We start from the raw sequence: 22,745 nt of genomic DNA, 5'->3' as shown, positions 1-22,745 counted from the left end.
TAGCTCTTCGGGTTTAGGGTTTTCCCCCTTCTTCCCTCTTAGAGTCCCACTCGAATACGTCCAACCCTCTGGGGGAATATCCCCCTCATGCAGACGACGTGATCCCGCGTGATTTTGCGAGCGTGCCTCGGTGATTGAGCATGAGTGGTCTCTCGGAACCTTCGTCTGGCGGAGGACAAGTGTCTCATAAGCGACACGTGTCATTGCCCCCACCGAGAGGTTATTTTGGCTATATCAGATGTAAACAGGAAATCCTCCCAATGCAGGAAAGCTTAACAAAGCCTTTAATTCTACAACTAATGGGCCCAATTTTGTTCTCAGCACCCAAAACTCTGACCCAACTCCAATAGAGAAAAAAAAAAGGAGGGGGGGGGGAAAGGAAAAAGGTTTTATGGATGGGCACATCCATATAGAATGTATGGGTGAGCATACCTAATTGTGCCACACTGAAGGCTGATTGTGGCAATTTCAACCATTGGACACCCAAGGAATGGTCTGGATTGGCCACATGTCAAAGTTGAACTTCAAACTAAATCGTTTACCCTCCCATGTATGTCCATACACCCCCTCCCCCGGTGGTCCCTTATACCTTCTTTATATTCCTGAATCTTTTTAATAATTTGTTTTGCCATGTGGCCAACTCAGTCTGGACTGAAACTTGAGATTTGAGCAGGGGACCCTGGGGTCTCTAACTGACTACTTTCAGCAACATCCAATTCCAACCTGCCACATGGCAGCACAATTGATGATGTGAGATTTTAAGGCAAGAAATAGATCCTTACCTCTCCAAAATAAATAAATTCCACTATCATGCAATGCAAATTTAAGGATCAAACTTAACCAATAGAGCTACATATGTACTTTCCAGAACCAACAAGAAATTAGCAGATAAAAATAGCTGAAAATTATATCTCAGCTTAAGGTAACAGTAATGGAGAGAAGAAGAAGAACTGAACGGAAGAAAGGAGAAACCAAGAGAGAATATTAGCTAGAACATGATAGAGTTGATTGCTCTATTGTGGACTGGCTAACTACAATGAAAGTAAATAACCACCTGAGTCTAGATTCAATAGGAAAAAGCTAAATAGAAACATAACAATTAACTACAACTAAGCTATTAGACATGATCCCATTGTACACTCTTCCATGGAACACAACCCTACAATACACACTTCAACAATAGAAAATCCAGTAAAAAACCATCAATATCTAGATCAATGCCTGCACCCACAACCCAAGTTGAAAATTGTCACTCAAATCAAATTCAACACCAGAGATAATAACTATTCAGTTGATTCCTGTTTACACCCTCGAACCCTTTCCAACACAAAATTGGTTGTACTCTATAACCTTAACAGGTAACCTACTCCAAGAAAGACTTAAATCATATTTCTTGGGGGATGGGTTGGGGGTGACCCCTTTTTTCCCTTTTTTTTTGGGTTGGGGTGGGGGGGGAGCCCTGATTACATCACAATTAAGACCTATAGACTAATAGTTGTGGGCTAATCCACAACTCATCGAGGGGATTTTATTTAGTGCATTTTCTCGTCAAGCGGGCAAGAGGGAGTCAAGGACTGATCACATGTTGGAAGTTTTAAGCACATAGGGTTCACATTAACTCATTCCCTTCAGCTAATCAAGTGATAGGGTAAGGTCATCATATGCATCCATTTCTAGTAAAGTCAGTTTAAACACGAACTTCACTTGAAAGTTCATACTGTTCAATCACGACTGTCAACCACGACTAACTTCCTGAAAATCCATGAGCCAAAAATCAAAGAATAGGGTCCCTAAAAGTTTTGTTTACTAAAAAAATTAGGCAGCATGATGGACAATGACACATTGAAATTGGATTATACCAAACCATGTGTTATTTTACTTTTCTCATATACCCATTTCCATTTGCTAACTATGCATCTGGGAAAGGGAAAGTACAAAGATGGAAAGGGTAGGGTACATCTAACCAAAAACTATAGCCTGGACATTAGATTTGACAAACAAAATGTATGCATATATATGGGAAAGAGAACCCTGCCAGCCTGTTGTTGCCTATGCCAGAGACAGGCGGGCAAGAAAAGACGACACTGCCCCACACCCCCCTGGCCCCCTATGCTGAAGATGCTCCCGCGCACCCTCCCATAGGCCCACGACCTGGTGTTGTCTACACCAGACTAGCAGGTTCTCTCTCCCTATATATAAATATATACACACCACTAGAGAAACAACACCACAAACTGCTGACTGGTACTTCCAGAAATTGACAAAGAAAATGGATATGGACAGCAAAATTTATAAGAAACTAATACAGATTCATCACCAAATAAAGCTTGTTTGCCTAGGAATAAGTCTAGCGTTGGGTTATATACATGTTGGGCCTTTAGTCCATGGGGTTTTGAGTTTAATTGGCTACTTTTATGGGCCTAAAGTAAGGGCATTAAGGCTGCATACGGGATTAGCTAGTTCATTACTATTTGTTTTATTTTGTTCTTAAGTTTGTTAATGGTGTTGATCCGGTGATTCTCTGCAGTGTGAAGTCCGAGGGGTCCTCTCCTTCATATCTCCTTCTTCTCTTACTGTTATTCAAGTTATCTAAGGCTACAAACATATCTTAGATCTCCAGGTAATCACAAGTCTCTTATTTATTAATTTCTGCCCAGAAATTTCACAGTTTCTTGTACCCCAATCTTCCTCTCCCCTGGACAGACCTGCCATCAGATGGGCTTCCTCTTTTGATCGTGTAGTATTCCTACAGAGGGAAACTCGACCCATATTTCAGGTCATTCTGACCTGTTGTTGTTATGAAAATTCTCTAATTTTTTGTCTTGTAGTGAATTTTATCTGCTTCAGATCTGAAACTTGAATCGGTAGGAAGATCCTTATTGTTCCTGTTTCCTATGATGCTAAAACTTATTTAATCGTTCCCCATCCTATTTCAGTACTTAAGTCATCCTTTCATACCTTATCCTGATCGGTTCTCATAAACTCTAAATCCTGGAATCAATAGCTTGATTCCCAGATTTGATTTCTTCTTTTATTCTGATCTGTTTTGTATTGCTGTGCCACCTTGATTATTGGTTGTTCGTTTATAGTATCCTGCAGAATTTGGGATTAGGTTGACCATTAAATCCTATTTCTACATTAAGTGGTATCAAAGCATGGCAGAAAACAACCCAGTGCCAAACGTGGCCAGCAGTGACTTAAGTCCCGAAAATTTGATTATATTTTCAAGATATTAATGCCACTAAATCAACAAATGGTGCGAATGGATGAACAATTAGCTGGAATACAACGACGTGTTGGTGTCCCAGAATCATTAGTAGCACATGTAGCACCTCTATGGGAAGTGTAGAGACCTCCATTCAAGCCAAAAGAACCGGAAGTCGAGGTTAATGTTAAAGAGAGTCCAGCAACTGGTAGCTTTAAAGCTGGGAGGTCAAGAGGTAGAAGAGTCTACTGAAGAATTCTACCTCGAAGGCATCAAAGTAGACAAGACTGAAGCCATGGAAGATGCGATAGTGGTTGAGATTACTTCACAACAAATCTTCGAAATTCATGATGTTGTTCTTGAAGAGGAAGAGCTTGTTCCTCAGTTACTTGATGAGAAGGTTACCACCGATCAGGACTCTATGCATAAGACGTTTACGGTTGGTTTTGATTAGAAGTCGATCGCGTGGAGTTTGTTAAGCCATCATGGTTCTTTAAACAAAAAGCTTCACGCTTTGAAGATTACATTCCTGACACCCACAAACAACTGGAATTTTGTTTGGGAATGGTCAAAGCTGCAAATCAGATGATATTTCCCTCATTACTACAAAATCCGAGGTCAAAATTTTTTTCAAGCCGCGAGAGTTGATGCAAATTCATCACCAAATAAAGCTTGTTTGCATAGGAATATGCCACTTTTATGGGCCTAAACTGGGTGCATTATGGACCTTTGGGTAGAAATGCCCTTGTCTCCTCCATTATCTCTTTAGATGGCTGGTCCCCTCCCTCCTCCTCCCCCCCCCCCCTTTGCAGACATTTGGTCTTTCCTTCCCCCCTTCTCCCTCAGGCTCCTTCACCTCTTCATGGGCTTAGGACTTTGTCCGTTCCAAGGGCCCGCTTGTCCTTTAGCACAAAACCATCTGGTTTAAAGGACATATCCCTCGCCACAGCTTCACAGCTTGGTGTACCATCCTCAACTGCCTCCCGACGTAGTCCTTCCTCATCCATCGCCACATCCATGTCCCCCCCTTTGTTGCCTTCGTTGGAAAGGGTCTAAGGATATGGATCACCTATTTTTCTCCTGCCCGTTCTCCTCTGTCATCTGGAAGAGATTCCTTAAGCATTTCTAATAGAAGAATCCTCCCCATTAGTCGAGAATGGATCTGGGTTGATATGATGTTTGGTCGCTCTACCATCTATGGCGCCGCTTGAAAGCTTACATTTTGTGCCACCATATACCACCTCTAGATGGAGCATAACCTCCGTAGATCCACTTTTAAATGGATAATGATCTAGCAATGTGCTCCTCATGGTACAAGGGGGCGATTTAAGCAGATATCTATCCAGAACTCTTCTATGGAGAATTTGGAGGAAAAACACCAAAATATTACTAACTTTCCAAATCTCACTGTACTTCATTGATCTGATTATCGTTAGAGTGGTACATTAGGCATTGTCAACTGACCTATGTAGTGGTGTCTAAAATAGTTAGCATAATGAAATATTGAAGTAGAATTGCATAACCTAGGTTCTCACTATGATGCCTTTTTCTCATGGGTTCTTCCTTAGGAAGTGATTAAATTGGAATACAATTTGCTACTTCATTTGGAACCTAGCTCCACTGGCTCAATGGATTCTTTAAGACAGGGATGACAATACACTGTTTGCCCTATTCTGGTAGTGAACCGTTTGTCTATTCTTAGTTTCTTATGACGTTAAAAATTACAGGAAAGAATGAAGAGTCATGGAGTATATGAAACCATTGGAATTTCGTTTTTAAAATTTCTAAAGAAAGGATAACTATAAATCATTTTAACATCCTATTTTGTGTAAATAATAATTAGATCATGATTCTTGAAGACCAAATTAATGAGGCATATTTAATATCACATGGTGATTGTAGTGGGCATGTGGGATGAATTATCGAATGCCACCTAGTAACAGTGTGGCATGCCAACAAGGCATGTGTATCACTAGCAAGAAGCAATAGCAGTGGTGGATCAAAGACTACTGCAGTAGTCCTTCCATTGTCCCGACACTGATCGCGTGCAATCCCCCAACTACCACTGGAAATCATGAGCGAGATTCATCTCATCAGTGAAAGGATGGAAGCTTCGAAACTTTACCAAGCTGGATACTTGGGATTTTATACTTGTCAGACCAGTGATTGGATTTCAGGCCAAGCACAATCCTGCAACATGAGTCTATCCATGCCAACAGGAACAGCATCTAATAATTTTCCTACTTTACATCATGATTTATCGAGTGAAAATATATCGTTCAAAATGTAAATCATTCACAATTCAACATGTATTACCATTAATCGAACAGAAGTGGGTTGAGGAAATTAGGCTTACAAGTAAAGAATCTCCCCGGGCTTGACGGTGCACTCAAATGGCTTCGGACCATTGAAATACAGCGAGAACGACGCCATTTCTCTCTCTCCATCGGCAGAAGACGGGTAAGGATTCACACTACACCAAGGCACGTATCTCAAAGGCTTCTCAAGTTCCAACGTGAACTCACCAGTATCCTGCAAAACTGATTCCCAGATAGCTAAGTACACGGGGTGTCCATTAGGAGAGCAATAGAAGAGGAAAAGAGTTTCTGATGTTAGACCTGGGAATAGGAATAGTTGGCAGCGGGGTAGTCGCGTACGTACATGCGGTGGACGTCAGTGGGGGGAAGGAGGAGGAAATGCTTCTCGCCGGAGATGACAGCGTAGAGATTCTCGTAGTGGTCCTTGTGGAATGATGTCTCAGAGAGATGGTTACCGATCCAGAGATTGACAGCATCAGGAAGGTAGCCAAGAGCTTCGGTGGCCCAGGGGATGTGGGAATCGACATCGGAAGCAAGAGCAGAGTATTCTGAATGGAAGCAATCGTTCTGCTGCTGGGCATATGCGACGACTGAATCAGAAAGTGAAGAAGAAGAAATGAGATTGAGAGCGGCAGAGAAGGGCATGCGCTGGACATGGGCGGAAACGAAGCAGGGGGAAGAAGGGTCGTCGGGTCTGGGAGCAAGGGCGTCTGCGCGGCCATTCGGGGTGAGGTGGACGGAGACAGAAGAGGAGGAGAGAGCATCGGAGAGATAGGAGGGGTGGGTCCAAGAGGAGAGAGCTGGCCAGTGGAGAGTGGCATTGGAGATGATGCAGGGTTTATTGGTTGAGACGAAATCTCTGAGGAATCGAAGTGGTGAAGGGGGTGATTCCAGGCGTTCCACCTGGGAGCAGGTGCCAAGGCTCAGCTCCCTTACCTCCTCCCACAGCTTCTCTATCTCCATTGAAACTCACTCTCGATCAAATTCAAATACTAATAACCCCTTTACCCAATTAAATTACTGACCAATGGAATTTGATCAGGTCCCCCTATCGCTTGACTGGCAAAGTTTTCGGCCATTTTGAGAGGGGTCGTTTTCCGTCAAAACCAATAGAGAATAGCTCGAATATTCCCTTGGCATACGAAGGTTGTACCGTCTCTGGTCTAGAAGATCCTCCAATGTTGGCCCTTGTACCTCTCAACGCCAAATTTATTTCGTGGATGCTGAGTTGATCGCTCCTGTGAATGAGGCAGAGGCCCCTCTTATTGGGATACTCCTACAGATGAGGGATACGCCTTACTTGTGAATGTTATGCCGACTGACGGCATACTTGTCCTCTAAACTCACTTCTTTGGGGATAGATCGAAGTTAATTGAAACTAGTCCAAATCTTGATGAAGGTCTAAGATCCGCATGAAATTTTAAAATATAAAAAAGGGATTTTGTTTTTTGGTACCACCTCTATAAATATTCATAACTTCCTCTAAGCCCACCTGATGTGGTAAAAATTGACTAGTCGATCCTCCTTGTAGCTCCTAATGCTTCAACCGATCTTCACAGAAGAGAAGATAGGGGAGAGTCGGGTTAATCCGACGGGGGACTTTCTGATGCCTAAGTCAGATTTTTCCACATAAGATACTCAAGAGAATTTTCAATCAGAAGAAGTGATCGATCCCCATCATGGAGGTTTACCTTGGTATTTATAGGCTATTGATGGAGTGGAAAGGGGGAAGTCTGTGGAGACTCCTACTGGGGCGTGGAGTCCTTGAAAGGAACGACTCTCTGATGCTATGAATATTTCAGATCCTAGGGTATATTAGGGAAATATTCCCGTCTTATATAGGAAGTGCAAGTAGTGGGAGGGATGAGTGCCTCTGATGACGTGTAGTGGATAGAGTCTCGTCCTTATGATTAGGGATTACATTCCTTGAATGTAGGAGTAGATGAGAGTACGTTTCTAGGAGCCCTGCCTGATGATGTCGGGCCGAGGTGTTAGCTCGGCCAGAGGAGAGGCCAAGGTGGCAGTACGGCCTGATGAAGGCCGAGGTGGCAGCTCGGGCTGATGGGGGTCGAGGTGTTAACTAGGGCTAATGAAGGCCGAGGTGGCAGCTTGGGCTAGTGAAGGTTGAGGTGGCAACTCGAGCTGATGAGGGCCGAGGTGGCAGCTCGGGCTGATGAGAGGCCGAGGTGGCAGCTAGGCCTGATGAGGGGCCGAGGTGGCAGCTCGGCCTGATGAGGGGCCGAGGTGGCAGCTCAGCCTAATGAGAGGCCAGGTGGTAGCTCAGCCTGATAAGGGGCCAGAGTGGCAGTGCAGCATTAGTTCAAATGCTCCTTGGCCATGCCGTGGTCAAGGAGATTTACCCTCATCACTAGCCCCTCGCTCTAGCAGTTCGGTTCGAACAGCTAGAGCATTAAAAGCGGTGACTTTCGAGATAGTGTGTCGTTCGTTCAACGTGAAACACACTGGTTCTGCCACATGTCACGGCTCCGTAATTTCACCTCGGGCAAGCGAAGAGGCTGCTTTAGTTTACCGTTGATCTCAGCCAGATCTAGCCATCCATTCTCCACCACCTTCTCCTATAAATAGGAAATATTTTTTTCCAGAAGACTTGTCATTTATTCTTGCGTTAAAGTCAGTTCAGCTCGCTCCTAGCCTCAGCACGGACATCTACAGAGTCTTAGAGCAGCTCGGTGTCGTGAACAACAAGGTTCTCCTACTTGCTCATCCTCATCAACTCGTCCTTTCCGGCATGTCACTTTCAAGCTCGTCCTACAACAAGTAAGTAAGATTGCACTATGGTTGTGACTTGTCGTTCTTTTCCTCAGCCCTCTGTGTTTCCTAGAGTTAGTCCCAGTGATCCCGATATGGCATCCTTGTGTGACACTGATTCGCCCAACCAGACCCCCTTGATGACCGTGAGACCTGGGGAAAACCACCCAGAGGTACTAGTGGTAGCTCTGGCTCGGGTGGCAACTCTGGCTCGGGCAACAACTCGGGCTCAGGCAACAGCTCAGGTACTAAGTCTGTGGAGGTGGTCTCTCCTGAGACCGTCTTGACTAGGGGTGATCCTAGTTCGATTGCCCTAGCTTAGCCCCCTAGTGCCGCAGCAGCGGGCACTTCGGTGACAGGCCCATCAGGCACTGAAGTCCCTGAGGGAGGCCTAGCAGAGTCTGAGGGGGAAGGCTCTACTTCATCCTCAGGAGAAAAGATAACCATGGTCAACACACCCAGCATCCTCACTCCCAAAGTTCTAGACCTAATCCAGGGTTGGTATGGCATCCCTATGCCCGAGCTGGTCAGCTTGGTCCTGGAGGACTGGTGCCTTACCCCAAGCCAGCTTACACCAAACTCCTGGCGCACTATTCTTGGTATTGAGGTGTTCGTCTCAAAGTTGGGCCAGACTGCGACATTGGACGTCTTCTGGAAGATGTTCTTGGCGAAGAGGCACACCTTGAGGTGGTACTACTTCACTAAGAGGGACAAGGACAGGGACGATCCCTACAGCGATCTGAAGATGTTCATCAATATGCCTTCCTCGCTAAAGAAGTGGAAGGAGAGGTACTTCTACGTGACAATAGAGGGGAACCCCTTCAAAAGTAGTTGGGTGAGGTCCACACTCTCAGTTCTGAACCGAGCTTCCAAGCTCTTCCCGATCAACCTCTAAACATGTCAAATGTATTTGGGTGGGGAGGGTGCGGACGTTCAGATGCCGCAGGACGAAGACTTCCTCCAAGAGTGGGAGCTAAGTGAAGTCCCTGATGAGGGTTTGATTGAGTCCAGTTCCTACTAATTCAGCTAGGTTCTCTTTCAAATTCAGCTCGACTTTAATGCTAACTCAGGTTGGCTTATCTTTGTTTTTCAGTGGTGAATGTAAAGGTTGACAACAAAGCCCTTACTGGGGCGACAGCAGAGGCAAAGAAGAAGGAAGCGGCCGAGCAAGCCGCCAAGAAGATTACCAACAAGGGTAAGGCCACGTTGAGCCCTAACCTTGGCGTGAAGGTCGCCCCTCCCCCTGGTGCGGGTAGCAAGGCCTCACCAATTACTATTGGGGGCAAGCCAAGGAAGGAGATGCCCCTGGCCATTCAATACTCAGCTCGACATAGGACTCCTAACTCTCTTAAGGGCAAGGAGACAATAGGCTCTGGAGAGAAGGCACCGAGGCAGACCGATACACTGGACCGGACTGCAGCAGACCCAGATGGCCAAAAGAGGAGGCGTTCACCTGTGGATGATGCACAGCACAGCAACCCTCCCAAGGTGGCCCAGACGGGGAAGCAGTCTGTGGATCCTTGGGTGGACCTGATGGAGAATGGCACCATGCTGGACTCCATAACTGCTTGGGTTTGGTGTCGCCAGAGCCGTCCCAAGAGGGACATTGCTCACATGAAGCAGGTGTCTGACATCCACTTCGCGGATCAGATCTACGTTCGGATGGGCGATGTAAGTATTCCCCGCTTCTCTCTCTTTAGTGTTCAAATGATGTTTCAAGTACTTATTACTCCATTGGGTCCTTACAGAGTTTTGCTTTTGAGGTTAAGGCTGCTCAACGATTCGAGAACATGGCCGTTGGCCGTGCTAAGGCTGACGACTAGGTGAAGCGTCTCCGTGGGGATCTCCAGATAGCCACGGATCAACTGGAGAATGAGAAGAAAAGGGCACGTTCTGAGGAGCAAAGAGTTTGAGATAGCGAGAAAAAAGTTGGCAAGCTAGAGCGTGAAGTTGCTAAACAGCTCAGGACCAACAACAACCTGGTCAAGGAGAAGGATGCACTCTAGAGCGAGCTGGCTAAGGCTCAGGAGGCCAACAAGAAGAAAGAGGTTGAACTTGCATCTCGTATTGCCGAGCTGGAAAAGAAGCATCAGGCCAAGCTAACGTCGAATGATGAGGCTGCTGCTAAGAGGTGGCTGAACTCCAAAGTTAGTCAGAAGTGGTTAATTGACGTCAATGTCACTTCATTCCAACCGGCTTGGAAGACGCCATTTAGTTCATCCTGGGCAAGATGCCAGACTACGATCTGTCAGAATATCAACAGTATGCTCCTACCCAGCTTCATCAATGTGGCTCATCGGTCAAGCCGAGGTCGGTGAAGAGGTGACTCAAACTGACCCAAAAGCAGTCAAATGAACCATCTCTCTCCTCCTTGAGCCAGCCCCCCCAATCTCTGCAATACTGATGTTATTTTCTCCTTTTCCTTCTCTTTCTCCTTTTTGCGGGAGTGATGTAATTTTCTTTCTTTCTTTCTTTTTTTATGTAAATGTCTCCTTTGGGAGTAGTGTAATTTTGAGGGTTTTTGCCCTCTTTTATTAATGAAAGGTATTTTTTTCTTCATTCGTTTTTCCTCTTCCATTCCCCTATAAGCGTAGTTTCATTATCTAGTTGAGCTTAGATTTGTCTTATGTATCTTAATCTTCTGAAGCGTTATGCTTAAACTTGGATCGTAATGACGTCATGCTGAAGCTCTGTCTTTAGTGGTGCTAAGCTGGGGCTCGGTCATAATGCTTTGTGTTAAGGTGTTAAGGTCTTAAGGTCTTAAGGTGCCAAACTTAGGTTTGGTCTTGGTAGTGCTAAGTTGGAGCTCAGTCTTGGATGCTGCCGACCTGAAGCTCGATCTTTATGCCTTAGGATGTCAAGGTATTGGGGTGCCAAACTTGGGTTTGGTCTCGGTAGTGTCGAGTTAGAGCTCAGTCTTAGATGTTGCTGAGTTGAAGCTCAGTCTTTATGCCTTAGATGTTAAGGTCTTGGGGTGCCAAACTTGAGTTTGGTCTTGGTAGTGCCGAGCTGGAGCTCGGTCTTAGATACTGCCAAGCTGAAGCTCTATCTTTATGCCTTAGATGTTAAGGTCTTGGGGTGCCAAACTTGGGTTTGGTCTTGGTAGTGCTGAGCTGGAGCTCGATCTTAGATGCTACCGAGCTGAAGCTCTGTCTTTATGCCTTAGATGTTAAGGTCTTGGGGTGCCAAACTTGGGTTTGGTCTTGGTAGTGCTGAGCTGGAGCTCTGTCTTAGATGCTGCCGAGCTCAAGCTTGATCTTTATGCCTTAGATGTTAAGGTCTTGGGGTGCCAAACTTGGGTTTGGTCTTGGTAGTTCTGAGCTGGAGCTCGGCCTTAAATGCTACCGAGTTGAAGCTCAATCTTTATGCTTTAGGATGTCAAGGTCTTGGGGTGCCAAACTTAGGTTTGGTCTTGGTAGTGCCGAGCTAGAGCTCGGCCTTAGATGCTGCCGAGCTGAAGCTCGATCTTTATGCCTTATATATTAAGGTCTTGAGGTGCCAAACTTAGGTTTGGTCTTGGTAGTGCCAAACTAGAGCTCGATCTTAAATGCTACCGAGCTGAAGCTCGGTCTTAACACCTTAGATGTTAAGGTCTTGGGGTGCCAAACTGGGGTTTGGTCTTGGTAGTGCCAAGCTGGAGCTCAGTCTTAGATGCTGCCAAGCTAAAGCTCGGTCTTTATGCCTTAGATGTTATGGTCTTGGGGTGCCAAACTTTGGTTTGATCTTGGTAGTGCCGAGCTGGAGCTCAGTCTTAGATGCTGTCGAGCTGAAGCTCGATCTTTATGCCTTAGATGTTAAGGTCTTAGGGTGCCAAACTTGAGTTTGGTCATGGTAGTGCCGAGCTGGAGCTCGATCTTAGATGAGCTGGATATTTGAGAGAAGCTTCTTCGTTTATTGATATGTGGTATGCACTTTTGACAAATATATTGCCTCGAAATAGAGTCCAATCCGCTCTATAAATGAAATTGAATGATTGAAATATGAAAACTGCAGTACTGAGAATATAAAATCTATAAGACTTAACGCCCGGTCACGCAGGACTTCAATGTGATCTACTGGTAAAAATTTTTGAGATTTTTGACATTTCATGCTCTTGGTATAGTTGTACCCCCTGAGTTTGTAAGTGGTAAGTTCCGAGGCGAACCACTTTGGAGACTATGTAAGGGCCTTCTCAGTTCGCGCTTAGCTTGCCTTCACTTCTTGGGTCTACTGCAGCCGCTTTTCTAAGTACTAAGTCACCTACTGTGAATCCTCGTGGCCGGACCTTTCAGTTGTGATACAACCGCACTTTTTATTTGTAAATTTCATTTCGCACTAGTGCTTCTTCTCAAACTTCGTCTATCAAGTCGATGTTTGCTTGGAGCCCTGCCTCATTCTATGATGCTTCAAACGTTTTCGACCGGAACAAAGCTTGGGTCACCTCTATAGGGGTTAGGGCTTCAATCCCATATGTCAATCGGAACGGAGTTTCCTTTATAGGGTTCCGAGCTGAGGTACGATATGCCCAAAGTACACTGAGTAGCTAGTAGGCCTAGTTCTTCTTCTCCCGATCCAGCCTCTTCTTTATTCCATCCAGAAGTATGTGGTTAGTCTTTTTTTCCTGGCCATTGGACTGTGGGTGTGCTACTGCAATGTTACGGAAATCAATGTTAAAGTTACTACAGAAGAGCCTGAATTTCTAATTGTCAAATTGTTACCCATTGTCTGTGACCAGTACTTTTGGAACACCATAGCAGTATATGACGTCGTTCCTTACGAACTTTTCTATCACCTGCTCAGTGATCTTTGCTAGGGGATGCACTTCCACCCACTTAGTGAAGTAATCAATAGCAATAATCAAGAACTGGACACCGCCCTTGCCTTTCTTGAACTGTCCTAGGATATCCATTCCCCACATCGCGAATGGGATTGGGCAGATTATGGAGCTAAGTTCTGTAGGCGGGACATGCGGTATTGGAGTGTGTACTTGACACTTAAAGCATCGTCGGACAAACTTAATTGCATCTTGCTACATTTTTTATCAATAAAATCCTTGGCACAACACCTTGTAGGCCAGTGCCCTTCCTCCCATGTGTCCTCCGTGAATTCCTTCATGGACCTTCCGGAGTGTCTCTTCAACTCGGTTCTATGGTAGGCACTTCAGCAGGGGCCAAGATATTATCCTTTTGTATAGTACTCCACCTTGGAGGGTGTAGTTGGTTGCTCTCCTTTTAACTGCTCTTGCATCTGTCTAATCTCCTGGGAGATGTCCATCTCGCAAATAGTCTATAAAGGGGTCCATCTAGCTCAGCTCGGCTGACTGTGCATTGTTGCACATCACTTCTTGCTCATAGGTAGGTTTGCCCAGTACTTCAAAGTATACCGAGTTTGCGCAGTCCCCGAGTTCTATTATAGCTAGTTTGGAGAGGGCATCTGCCACTGTATTTTCTTCCCGTGGAACTTGTACCATTACTAACGTGTTGAAGCTGATAATCAGATGATGAGCTTCTTTCAGATACTTGGCCATTCTCTCTTCTTTGGCCTCATATTGCCCATTGACTTGATTCACAATTAGCTATGAGTCACTGTGTGCTACCAGGTCATCTGCCATTATAGCTTTTACCAGTTTGATTCCTACTATCAGGGCTTCATATTCGGCTTCATTATTTGTTGCGGGGAATGTAAATCTAAGGGTGTACTGTATCGTGAATTCCTCTGGGCTCTGCAACACAAGTCCTACGTCGCTCCTTGTTGTGGTGCTGGATCCATCAACAAAGAGTTTTTACTTTCTGTTCGGCTCGGCCTCTGCTGCTGCCTCTTCTTCAGTCTGTGTACATTCTATCAAGAAATCATCCAATGTCTGGCCTTTGATTGCACTTCTTGGTCCGAATTCAATGTTATGCTCACTTAACTCGATAGCCCAGCTCACCATACATCCTGCTATGCTAAGGCTGTGAAGTAACTTCCTCAGTGGCTGATCCGTCAGTACGGCTATGGTGTGTGCTTAGAAGTAATGCCTCAACTTCCTAGCTGCCACGACCAATGCTAATGCAAACTTCTCACTTCTCAGGTAACGTGTTTCTGCTTCCAGGAGCACATGACTCACATAGTAGACGGGACTCTGTGTCTTTCCCTCTTCTCTTATGAGGACTGCACTAACGACTACAAAAGAAGCAGTAAGATAAAGTTGTAGCACCACTCCTGGCTCTGGTCGGCTTAGCAGAGGGGGCCTGGTCAGGCAGGCTTTGATTTCCTCAAAAGTCGCTTCGGATTCCTTCGTCCATCAAAATTTATGTTGATCTTTTCTTCCTTTTAGTAGCTTGAAGAAGGGAAGACACTTGTCTCCAGCTCGAGACAGGAACCTATTCAGTGCAACCAAGCACCCTATCAGCTTCTGAACTTAGTGAATATTTCTTGGCGGGCGCATTTCTTGAATGGCCTCGATTTTGGAGGGATTTACCTCTATTCTCATTTGTGATACTAGGAAGCCCAGGAACTTCCCAAAGGTTACTCCAAATGCATACTTGGTAGGATTTAGCCTCATCTGGTTCTACCGTAGGACATCAAAGGCTTCCTTCAGATCTAGCACATGATTAGAGCCTTTTACACTCTTGACTAACATATTATCAACATAAACTTCCATGTTTCTTTCGATATGGCTTCAGAACATTGTGTTCACCATCCTCTGGTACATGGGTCTTGCATTCTTGAGGCCAAAGGGCATTGCAGTGTAGCAGTAGCTGCCCTAAGTGGTGAGGAACGTGGTTTTCTCCTCGTCTTTCACCTTCATCTTTATTTGGTTATTACCAGAGTATGCATCCATAAAAGTCAGCATCTCATGGCCTGTAGTTGAGTCTATAAGGGAGTCAATCCTGGGCAAAGGATAGCAGTTCTTGGGATATGTTTTGTTCAGGTCAGTGTAGTCTATGCAAATCCTCCACTTCCCATTGGACTTCGAAACCATGACCACATTGGCTAGCCAGGTTGGATACTTTACTACCCTCACAAACCCTACAGCCAGGAGTTTGTCAGCCTCCTGGTGGATGATGGTGTTCCACTCAGTCGTAAAGTTCCTACGCTTCTGCTGGATAGGCTTGAAGCTGTGGTTAACATCCAGACTGTACTCAACTACAGCCCTTGAGATGCCTGGCATATCAGAAGCCTTCCATGCAAAGATATCAGAAGCCTTCCATACAAAGATATCAGAGTTTTCACTGAGGAAGTCTAGAATTTTATTACGGCATTGGGAGCTCAGCAATGCTCCGAGCTGAACAGTCTTTGATGGCTCAGCCTTAGTAATTGGGAGAGTAAGCAGATGTTCAACTGGCTCAGCTCGATTCAGGAGGCTTTCATCGTGAAAATCGATGATTTTTACTATACATACTAGGCTAGAGCATGGCTTCTTGACAGACTTTATGAAGTTGGCATAGCACTCACAGGATTCCTTTTGACTGGACTTGCATTCTCCGATTCCATTGCTGGTAGGAAACTTGACTTTCATATGCTTGATGGATATAATCTTTCCAAAGCCGTTGAGACCAGGTTGGCTAAGGATTGCATTGTAGGGTGAGGCTATCTTAACAACCATGAAAGAAACCATGGCAGTGGCCGTTTGAGCTCCCTGGCCAATGGTTACTGGTAGGTCAAAAACTCCTTCTAGCTCTGCTGGTGTGCCCAAAAATTTGTACAAGGGTTCTGGGGCCAGCTTTAAAGCTCTGATGCCAAGTCTCAGTTTCATGAAGGCTTCATAAGACATGAGGTCAACGGAAGCTCCTATGCCCACTAGGACCCTATGGAAGGATTGGTTGGCCATGACTAATTGAACCATGACGGCATCGTTGTGAGGCCAGTTTAGCTCTTCCAGGTCATTGTTAGAGAATGTAATGGGTGGATCCAGTCTGAGTGCCTTGACGGGATGTTCAGTGATGCATACAAATTGTGCGTGACCTTTGGCCTTTCTGACTGATTTTACTGTCGATCCACCCATAATTGTCAGGATGGATGGACCCACAGGCTGGTTATCAAACGTGTCAGCTCGGTCAACGATTGGTTCCTTGGGTGGCTCAACCTGGCCTCATCTCTCCTCAGCTCGAGCCAACTCCCACCATATTTCTGCTTCAAATACTTATTAAGGTACCCTGCCCTGATGAGCTTATCAATTTTCCTTTTCAGAGATTTGCAGTCCTCAGTGTCATGTCCATGGTCTCGGTGGTATCGACAGTACCGCTTGGGGTTCCTCTCCTCTGGTTTAGCCGTCATTGGCCTGGGCCAGCGAAAATACTTCTAGTCTTGGATCTCTAAGAGAAGGTTTGTTCGTAAATGGTCAAGCTCATATCGCTTGGGTTCAATTGTATCAAGCGATCGATCTGTTCTGTTCTTCTTCTGCTCGCAGGAATCGTCCCTAGACCTCAGAGGCCTCCTCTTCTCCTTCTTTGATTGGTCACCCCTGTCAGCTATCCCCCTGGCGGCTAGGACTTCTTCCATGTTGGCGTATTGATTGCACCGTCTTAACAGCTCGGGCATTCTCTCTGGCAAATCGAGAGCAAGAGATTAGACCAGATCGGGGTGCATTACCCTATTGCACAACATGCTATACACCACTCCTTCTGGTAGATTTTTTACCTCTAGCGTCGCCTTGGTGAATCGGGCAAGGAACTCCCTTATAGTCTCCCTTGCTCCCTGCCTCATGTTCATCATGTTTTGTGTAGTTTGCTTCTACTTCATACTAGCTTGGAAACGTGTGAGGAACGCTCTCATCAGCTCTTCATAGCTACGAATGGATCAAGGCCGCAAGTTCGACATCCATAATAGCGCGGCCCCTTTTAACTAGGCTACGAAGTCTCAACAGAGAATTACGTCTGACCTCCCATGGACTGTCATGGCAATATACATACATGATGTATTCCTGTCATCGGATAGTGTATTCCTGTATTCCTATCATGTATACAGCCGATTTGCCATGACGGTCCCACAAAACCATCTTCTTCGTTTTCAAAGATACATACATACATGTATACAAAACCATCTTCTTGGTTTTCAAACAGTGACAAGCCCTGGGTTTAGCCCGGGTTCTCTCCCCAAAACCATGGTTACAAGGAGAAGGCGCCCAGGGACTTATATGATCGCGGTGGTGGCTAAGTCTCCCCGATGTGGGACTAAGATCGTTAGTACCCGCCAGACACGCATCGGAACTTACATCCACACACCGCCCGGCTCTGATACTAGGTTTTTCTCACTGGTATTCGTCACAAACGGGCTCTGCCCAAATCCATTAACTGAGAGGCTTTAAATAGCCAAGGGATACAAGGGACATGTGGGACCCAAGCCATGTGTCCTTCACATGGACTTCACATGCTTGTGGGACCGTATGTCGGGGGTGTCGGCATACATACTCAAGTGTCGGCATACATACTCAATACATACATAATACATACTCACTCAATACAGACATAATACATACTCACTATATACGACATACTTAATACAGACATACGCACTACAAATACATACGACTCAAACATACTCAATCTGTATCCGGATCTGACGAGCTGCTGTATGGGTAGAATGCGGCCTTATCAATGAGCCAATCGTCATAGGCATCTAGGAGAGGGATGAGACGAGGGCAAGGAAGACGACCGTTCTGGTGAAGTTCCCAAGCAGAATCAACAGTCTGAAGAAGAGGGGCTGGGACTTGATGAGGCTGAGTATCATTGACTTCGCACATGGTATGAAGGAATTGGCGCCATTCGGATCGATGTTGCCGTCGGTTGATGAAGAGAGTATAAGGCTTCGTTCCATACACATGGTAGTCTGTTGTGTGGTTAATGAAATGGCAGGGATGTAGGGTATGTGGAGGGTCAGTGATTTGGAGGACCGCTGGAGGTCTATGGAAAAGGATAATGGTATGGTGCATAGGTATATCAGGGGAATCATCTGGTGGGAGAAGAGAGGTGAAGAGATCCAGCCAAGTTTCCATGGGAGCAAAGAGCTGTAGAAACTGGAAAATTGGGAGGTTAGGACGATGGGGTTGAATTGGGCTACACCATTGAAAACACATCATCTGGATGGATTGAAGGGGAAAACTGATGGCTATGGAGTAGGCTGTACATAAATGCCAGAAAATGCATTTATAGATGAGGGGTAATTCCTGTAGGTCATACGAGGAATTGAAGGTGAAGACTGTGAGGTAGGGGAAGTCTGGATGGCAAGAAGAACCAGCAAGAAAGAGACCTTCTTGTCGGAGGGCTATTCTGAGAAGTTGGATGGCTGTAAGCTTACTGTAGGTAAGGATGGCTTTGTAGGTTAGGGTTTGTAGTATTTCGGGGGGAAGATGAGGAGGGATATTATAGCAAAGGTTATGGCTGGGGAGAGGCTGTGGTGAAGCTGAGGAAGATGAAGATGAAGCACCTGGAGTTAGAGGGTATAGGAGTGGGATAACTGAAAAGGTAGACGGAGGTCGGGAAAGGAAGTCTGCCAAGACATTTTCTTTTCCTTTGATGTGCTTGATATCAAAGGACCATTTTGAGAACCATTGTGCCCATCGGAGCAGTTGATCATTAGGAAGTTGTTTTTGTCTGAACTCAAGCATTCGAGGAAAGCTTGACATGTCCAGTTCAATGAGGAACCTGTGCCCAATGAGATGGAATTGGAATTTCTCAATGCCACGTCTGACTGCAAGAATTTCCTTGAACGTGGAGTGATAATGAGCTTCAGATGGTTTAAAAGAGCCACTCTTGTAACCACAAACTGTTCTTGTAGAATCTGGGGCTTCTTCGAGGAGAACTGCACCCCAGTGAGTATCACTAGCATCTGTTTGGAGAATTCTACGCCCATCAGAAGGAATCTGTAAACAGGGAAGTTTTGTAGTTAGCTGCTTCAAGGCCTGAATAGCTGCTGAATGTTCAGAAGACCAGGGAGGAGCATTCTTTCTCAAGAGTTGATGAAGAACAGACGTGTGTCTGATTTGTTGAGGAAGAAACTCAGTCATGTAATTGACTAGACCAAGGAATTGCTGGACCTGATGTTTTGTCAGGGGTCCTTCAGGAAATTACTGTAGAGAGGTAGCAATATGCGGTTGAAGTTCATATGTTCCTTTGGTAATAGTGACGCCAAGAAAATCGATTGTGGAAACACCAATCTGCATTTTCTTTGGATAGAGCATGATTCCATAGTCTTGAACAATCTGATGGAACTGGTGGAGAAGACGTAGATGTTCATCCTGTGTAGATGAAAATAGAAGAATATCATCAATATAAATCAGGGCATGATCTTGGATGGGAGCAAAGATCTGCATCATGGCACGCTGATATTGATGGAGCTGTCTTCAAACCAAAGGGCATAACTGTCCATTGTAAGTGATATCCAGGAACGCAAAAAGTTGTTTTTGGTCTATCATCAGGAATGATACCAAGTTGCCAAAATCCTGCTTTGAGGTCGAACTTGGAGAAGACAGTTGCTGAGGATAACTGAAGTAACAGAGCCGGACGAGTTGGTAATGGAAACTTATCATCAGCCAGGAAGAAGTTCAGAGGCCGATAATTAATAACCATTCGCATTTTTCCACGGATCTGTTCTGTTCTTTTGTTCACATAGAATGCTTGGCATGCCCAGGGAGACACAGTAGGTTCAAGTAATCCTTGAGCTTGTAGTTGGGTTAATTCCTGTACTGCAAGTGTCAAATGTTCAGGAGGCATTCCAGGATGACTGGCTTTTGTTGGATTGACATCTTCATTCTTCTTAAAGGGTAAGGAGATGAAGAACTTAGAATTTTGCCAGAGGGGATGAGTACACTTTGTCAGGAACTCAGTATGAGAGTCTGCACAGGAAGTTTGCAGAAGTTTGCCTTGAAAATCATCAAACAAAGTAGGACCTGTTCCTGCAAGAAATATGTTAGAAAAAGGGGACCAAGGGAGAAGTTGTTGTTTATACACAAGACCTTGGGGAGTCCATTTAAGGGGAAGGTGGCTGAGGACATCAAAACCTATGATAAGGTCTTTACCAGGGCACTGGGATCCTAACATGACATGGGTGAAGGAAAGGGTTGGAAGAAGTTGGATTTTAATGGGTTTTCTAGTAACTAAGGTGATATAGAAGGTTTCACCATTTGCTGCTAAAAATGGTAGAGGAGGGACTTGAGGTTTCCAGAAATGGTTGGGAAGAACTTTTGGGGACAAAATGGTTGTTGCAGCACCTGTGTCAAGGAAGGCTATGAGATGCACTGGTTTAGCGTATGGTTCAGGAATTAAGGTTACTGCAGCATGTGGTAAAGTAATAGACTGACAGGGAAGAGGTGTTGGTTCTTTTTTCTGGGGAAGGAAAGGGATAACCTGGTAGAGGGGATCTGATTCCTCGGACTCGGAATAGGAGGACTCTGGGTCTGAGTCAGTGAGGTGTTGGGGATCAACCTCATCTGGGTAATCTATGGCAAAGAGGGACAGGTCAGTAGGCTCTGCATCTAAGGAATACAGAGATTCAAGGTCAGCATCTTGTAGATCATCATGATGGAGGGAGGCAAGCATATGGAGCACCTTGTCTTTCTTGCTTCGATTAGGACAATTTTTTGCAAAATGTCCATCTTTTCCACAAATGAAGCAAGAAGTATTCTTGGATTTCCCACGAAATTGTTTTTTCCGAAGGAATTTCCATTGAGGTTTAAACCGTTTAAACCGAGAAGGCTTAAGAGGAAACCGTTTCTTGTGCTTTCTGGAGGAATGAAAGAACTGCTTGTGATGGAACTGCTTCTTTGTCGGACAATCACAGTTGTGATCAGAACCTTTGCACTTAATCTTCATCCAGGAAGTGTCACAGGCAGAAGACACTTTATCAGACTTTGATTGTAATTCTTTCCAGATTTTCTTGACATTACAAAGTTTGTCAAGAGCAGTGAGAGCAAAGCTGTATAAGGAGCCGATGCTGCAAGAGGCTAAAGCAATGTTCTGGTTTCGGAGAAACTGCAGAGTATCAGCACCAAGAGGATCTGGAAGGGAGTTCAGGAAGATCTGCTTGAGGTTCTCATCATCAAGGCCACCAATCTTATGGAATCTGTCTGTCATGCGCACATAGTGTTTGTCAAGATCTGGACAAGCTAGAGAACAACACTTGAGCTGTAAAAACTCTTCACGAGTTTTTGTAATATCATTGGAGACAGGACCAAGAAATTCTTGATATAAGACTGTAATGAACTGGCCTTCAGGAAGTTGAACAAGTTGTAATTGTCGATATCCTCCAAGGGCTAAATACCATTCCCTGAGTTTTCCTTGAAGACGTGCAACAAACTTAGTCAGAACACTGACTGATGTAGCACCTTCTTGTAGAAGTTCAGCATTGATCCAGGCATGGAAATCAGCAAACTTGGATGCCCATTTAGAGACAGGGACATCATCCAGGGTGAAAAATTGTTTAGGGTCTTGGTTGGAAAATGGAGCATATGTTGGAGGGGGCTGTGGTGCAGGTTCAGGATTATGGACCATGGGGTCATCCTGATCACCATCCAACTCATCAACAGTAGGAGGAGCAGGATAAGGAGCAGGGGGATCTTGACCTGTGTTCATGAAAGAAGGGACAGGTGTTGGGTCATGGAGAGCTAAGGTGGTGAGAAGATCTGTGAGGACATCATCACCAGAAGGGGTTATGGCACCTATAGGAGGGTATTTTGCTTTAGTTCGAGGAGGAGAAGGTGAAGGTGAAGGTGAGGGATAAGTAGGGATAGGTGGTGTGGGAGCAGGATAGGAGACAGCCATAGGATATGGTTGAAACTGGGGAGGAGAAGGTTTATCCAAGGTTGGGTTTAGGAAAGGGTGTTTTTGTTTTTGTTGCCTAGGGTTCAGATTACGTTGCTGACGTTGTAAGGCCTTTAATTCTTCAAGGGGGAAGGATCTTTGGGAAGCAACTACCGGAGGAGCTGGTATAGTGTACATGGCAAATGGATCCTGTGGAGACAGACTTGGAATTGTCAATGGAAGAGGCTGTTGTCGACTGGAAGTTGCTACTTAAGGTGGAGCTTGCTGTAAGCTATGCAACTGGGCTTCAAGAAACCGCAAATGTTTCTCTTTTTGGCCAATAAGGGCAAAGGCCTGAGCTGTATCAGCAGTCGAGGAAGCAATACCAGCAAGTTCAGTATGAACTTGATCCATTTCAATTTTCAGAGATTGAATCAACTGAGTATGCCGGCCAACAGTACTTTGAGTGTGCTGAGTAGAAGCAAGGATGCGTTCAAGGTACTGGTTTTGGACTATGGCATTTTCATTTTGCCAGTTAAGAGCTGCTTCAGCCGGAGAGATCTCTTTTGGTTGTCCGGTGGGTAAGATAGGAGGTTTAACCTTCCAAACATGACGGATACCATGAGAATCAGGACCATAATCAGTAGGACCAGGAAAATTCTTTACGGGGGAAGAAGAAGAGGATCCTGGAGTATACATGCAACAAGGAGGGATCATAGGAGAGGGTGTCTTAGGTGGTGGAAGAGGTTTACAGTC

General features: G+C 45.2%; 1 protein-coding gene across 1 annotated transcript; it reads right to left on the bottom strand.

Moving 5' to 3' along the window:
• Positions 1–243: 243 nt before the first annotated feature.
• LOC122080695 (bifunctional peptidase and (3S)-lysyl hydroxylase Jmjd7) lies at positions 244–6,824 on the bottom strand. The gene is made up of 3 exons (XM_042647514.1): positions 5,824–6,824; positions 5,562–5,737; positions 244–723 (listed from the first exon to the last, which is right to left on the bottom strand). Exons 1-3 carry the CDS (start codon positions 6,484–6,486, stop codon positions 642–644), a joined length of 921 nt encoding a protein of 306 aa, XP_042503448.1. The 5' UTR covers positions 6,487–6,824; the 3' UTR covers positions 244–641.
• Between the last annotated feature and the right edge of the window lie 15,921 nt (positions 6,825–22,745).

The sequence above is a fragment of the Macadamia integrifolia genome, chromosome 6 (genome assembly GCF_013358625.1).
Source record: "Macadamia integrifolia cultivar HAES 741 chromosome 6, SCU_Mint_v3, whole genome shotgun sequence".
Classification (NCBI taxonomy): domain Eukaryota; kingdom Viridiplantae; phylum Streptophyta; class Magnoliopsida; order Proteales; family Proteaceae; genus Macadamia; species Macadamia integrifolia.
The sequence above is the reverse complement of the archived record's forward strand: the minus strand, read 5'-3'. Positions and strand labels throughout refer to the sequence as shown.

Bases quoted from the DNA above. Each gene is read 5' to 3' on its own strand.
- LOC122080695 (XM_042647514.1), bottom strand. From the start codon at position 6,486: ATGGAGATAGAGAAGCTGTGGGAGGAGGTAAGGGAGCTGAGCCTTGGC. The intron at 5,738-5,823 runs GTCTAACATCAG...TCAGTTTTGCAG, and splicing joins CCAACTATTCCTATTCCCAG to GATACTGGTGAGTTCACGTT. The intron at 724-5,561 runs GTAAGCCTAATT...GCCATGTGGCAG, and splicing joins CCCGGGGAGATTCTTTACTT to GTTGGAATTGGATGTTGCTG.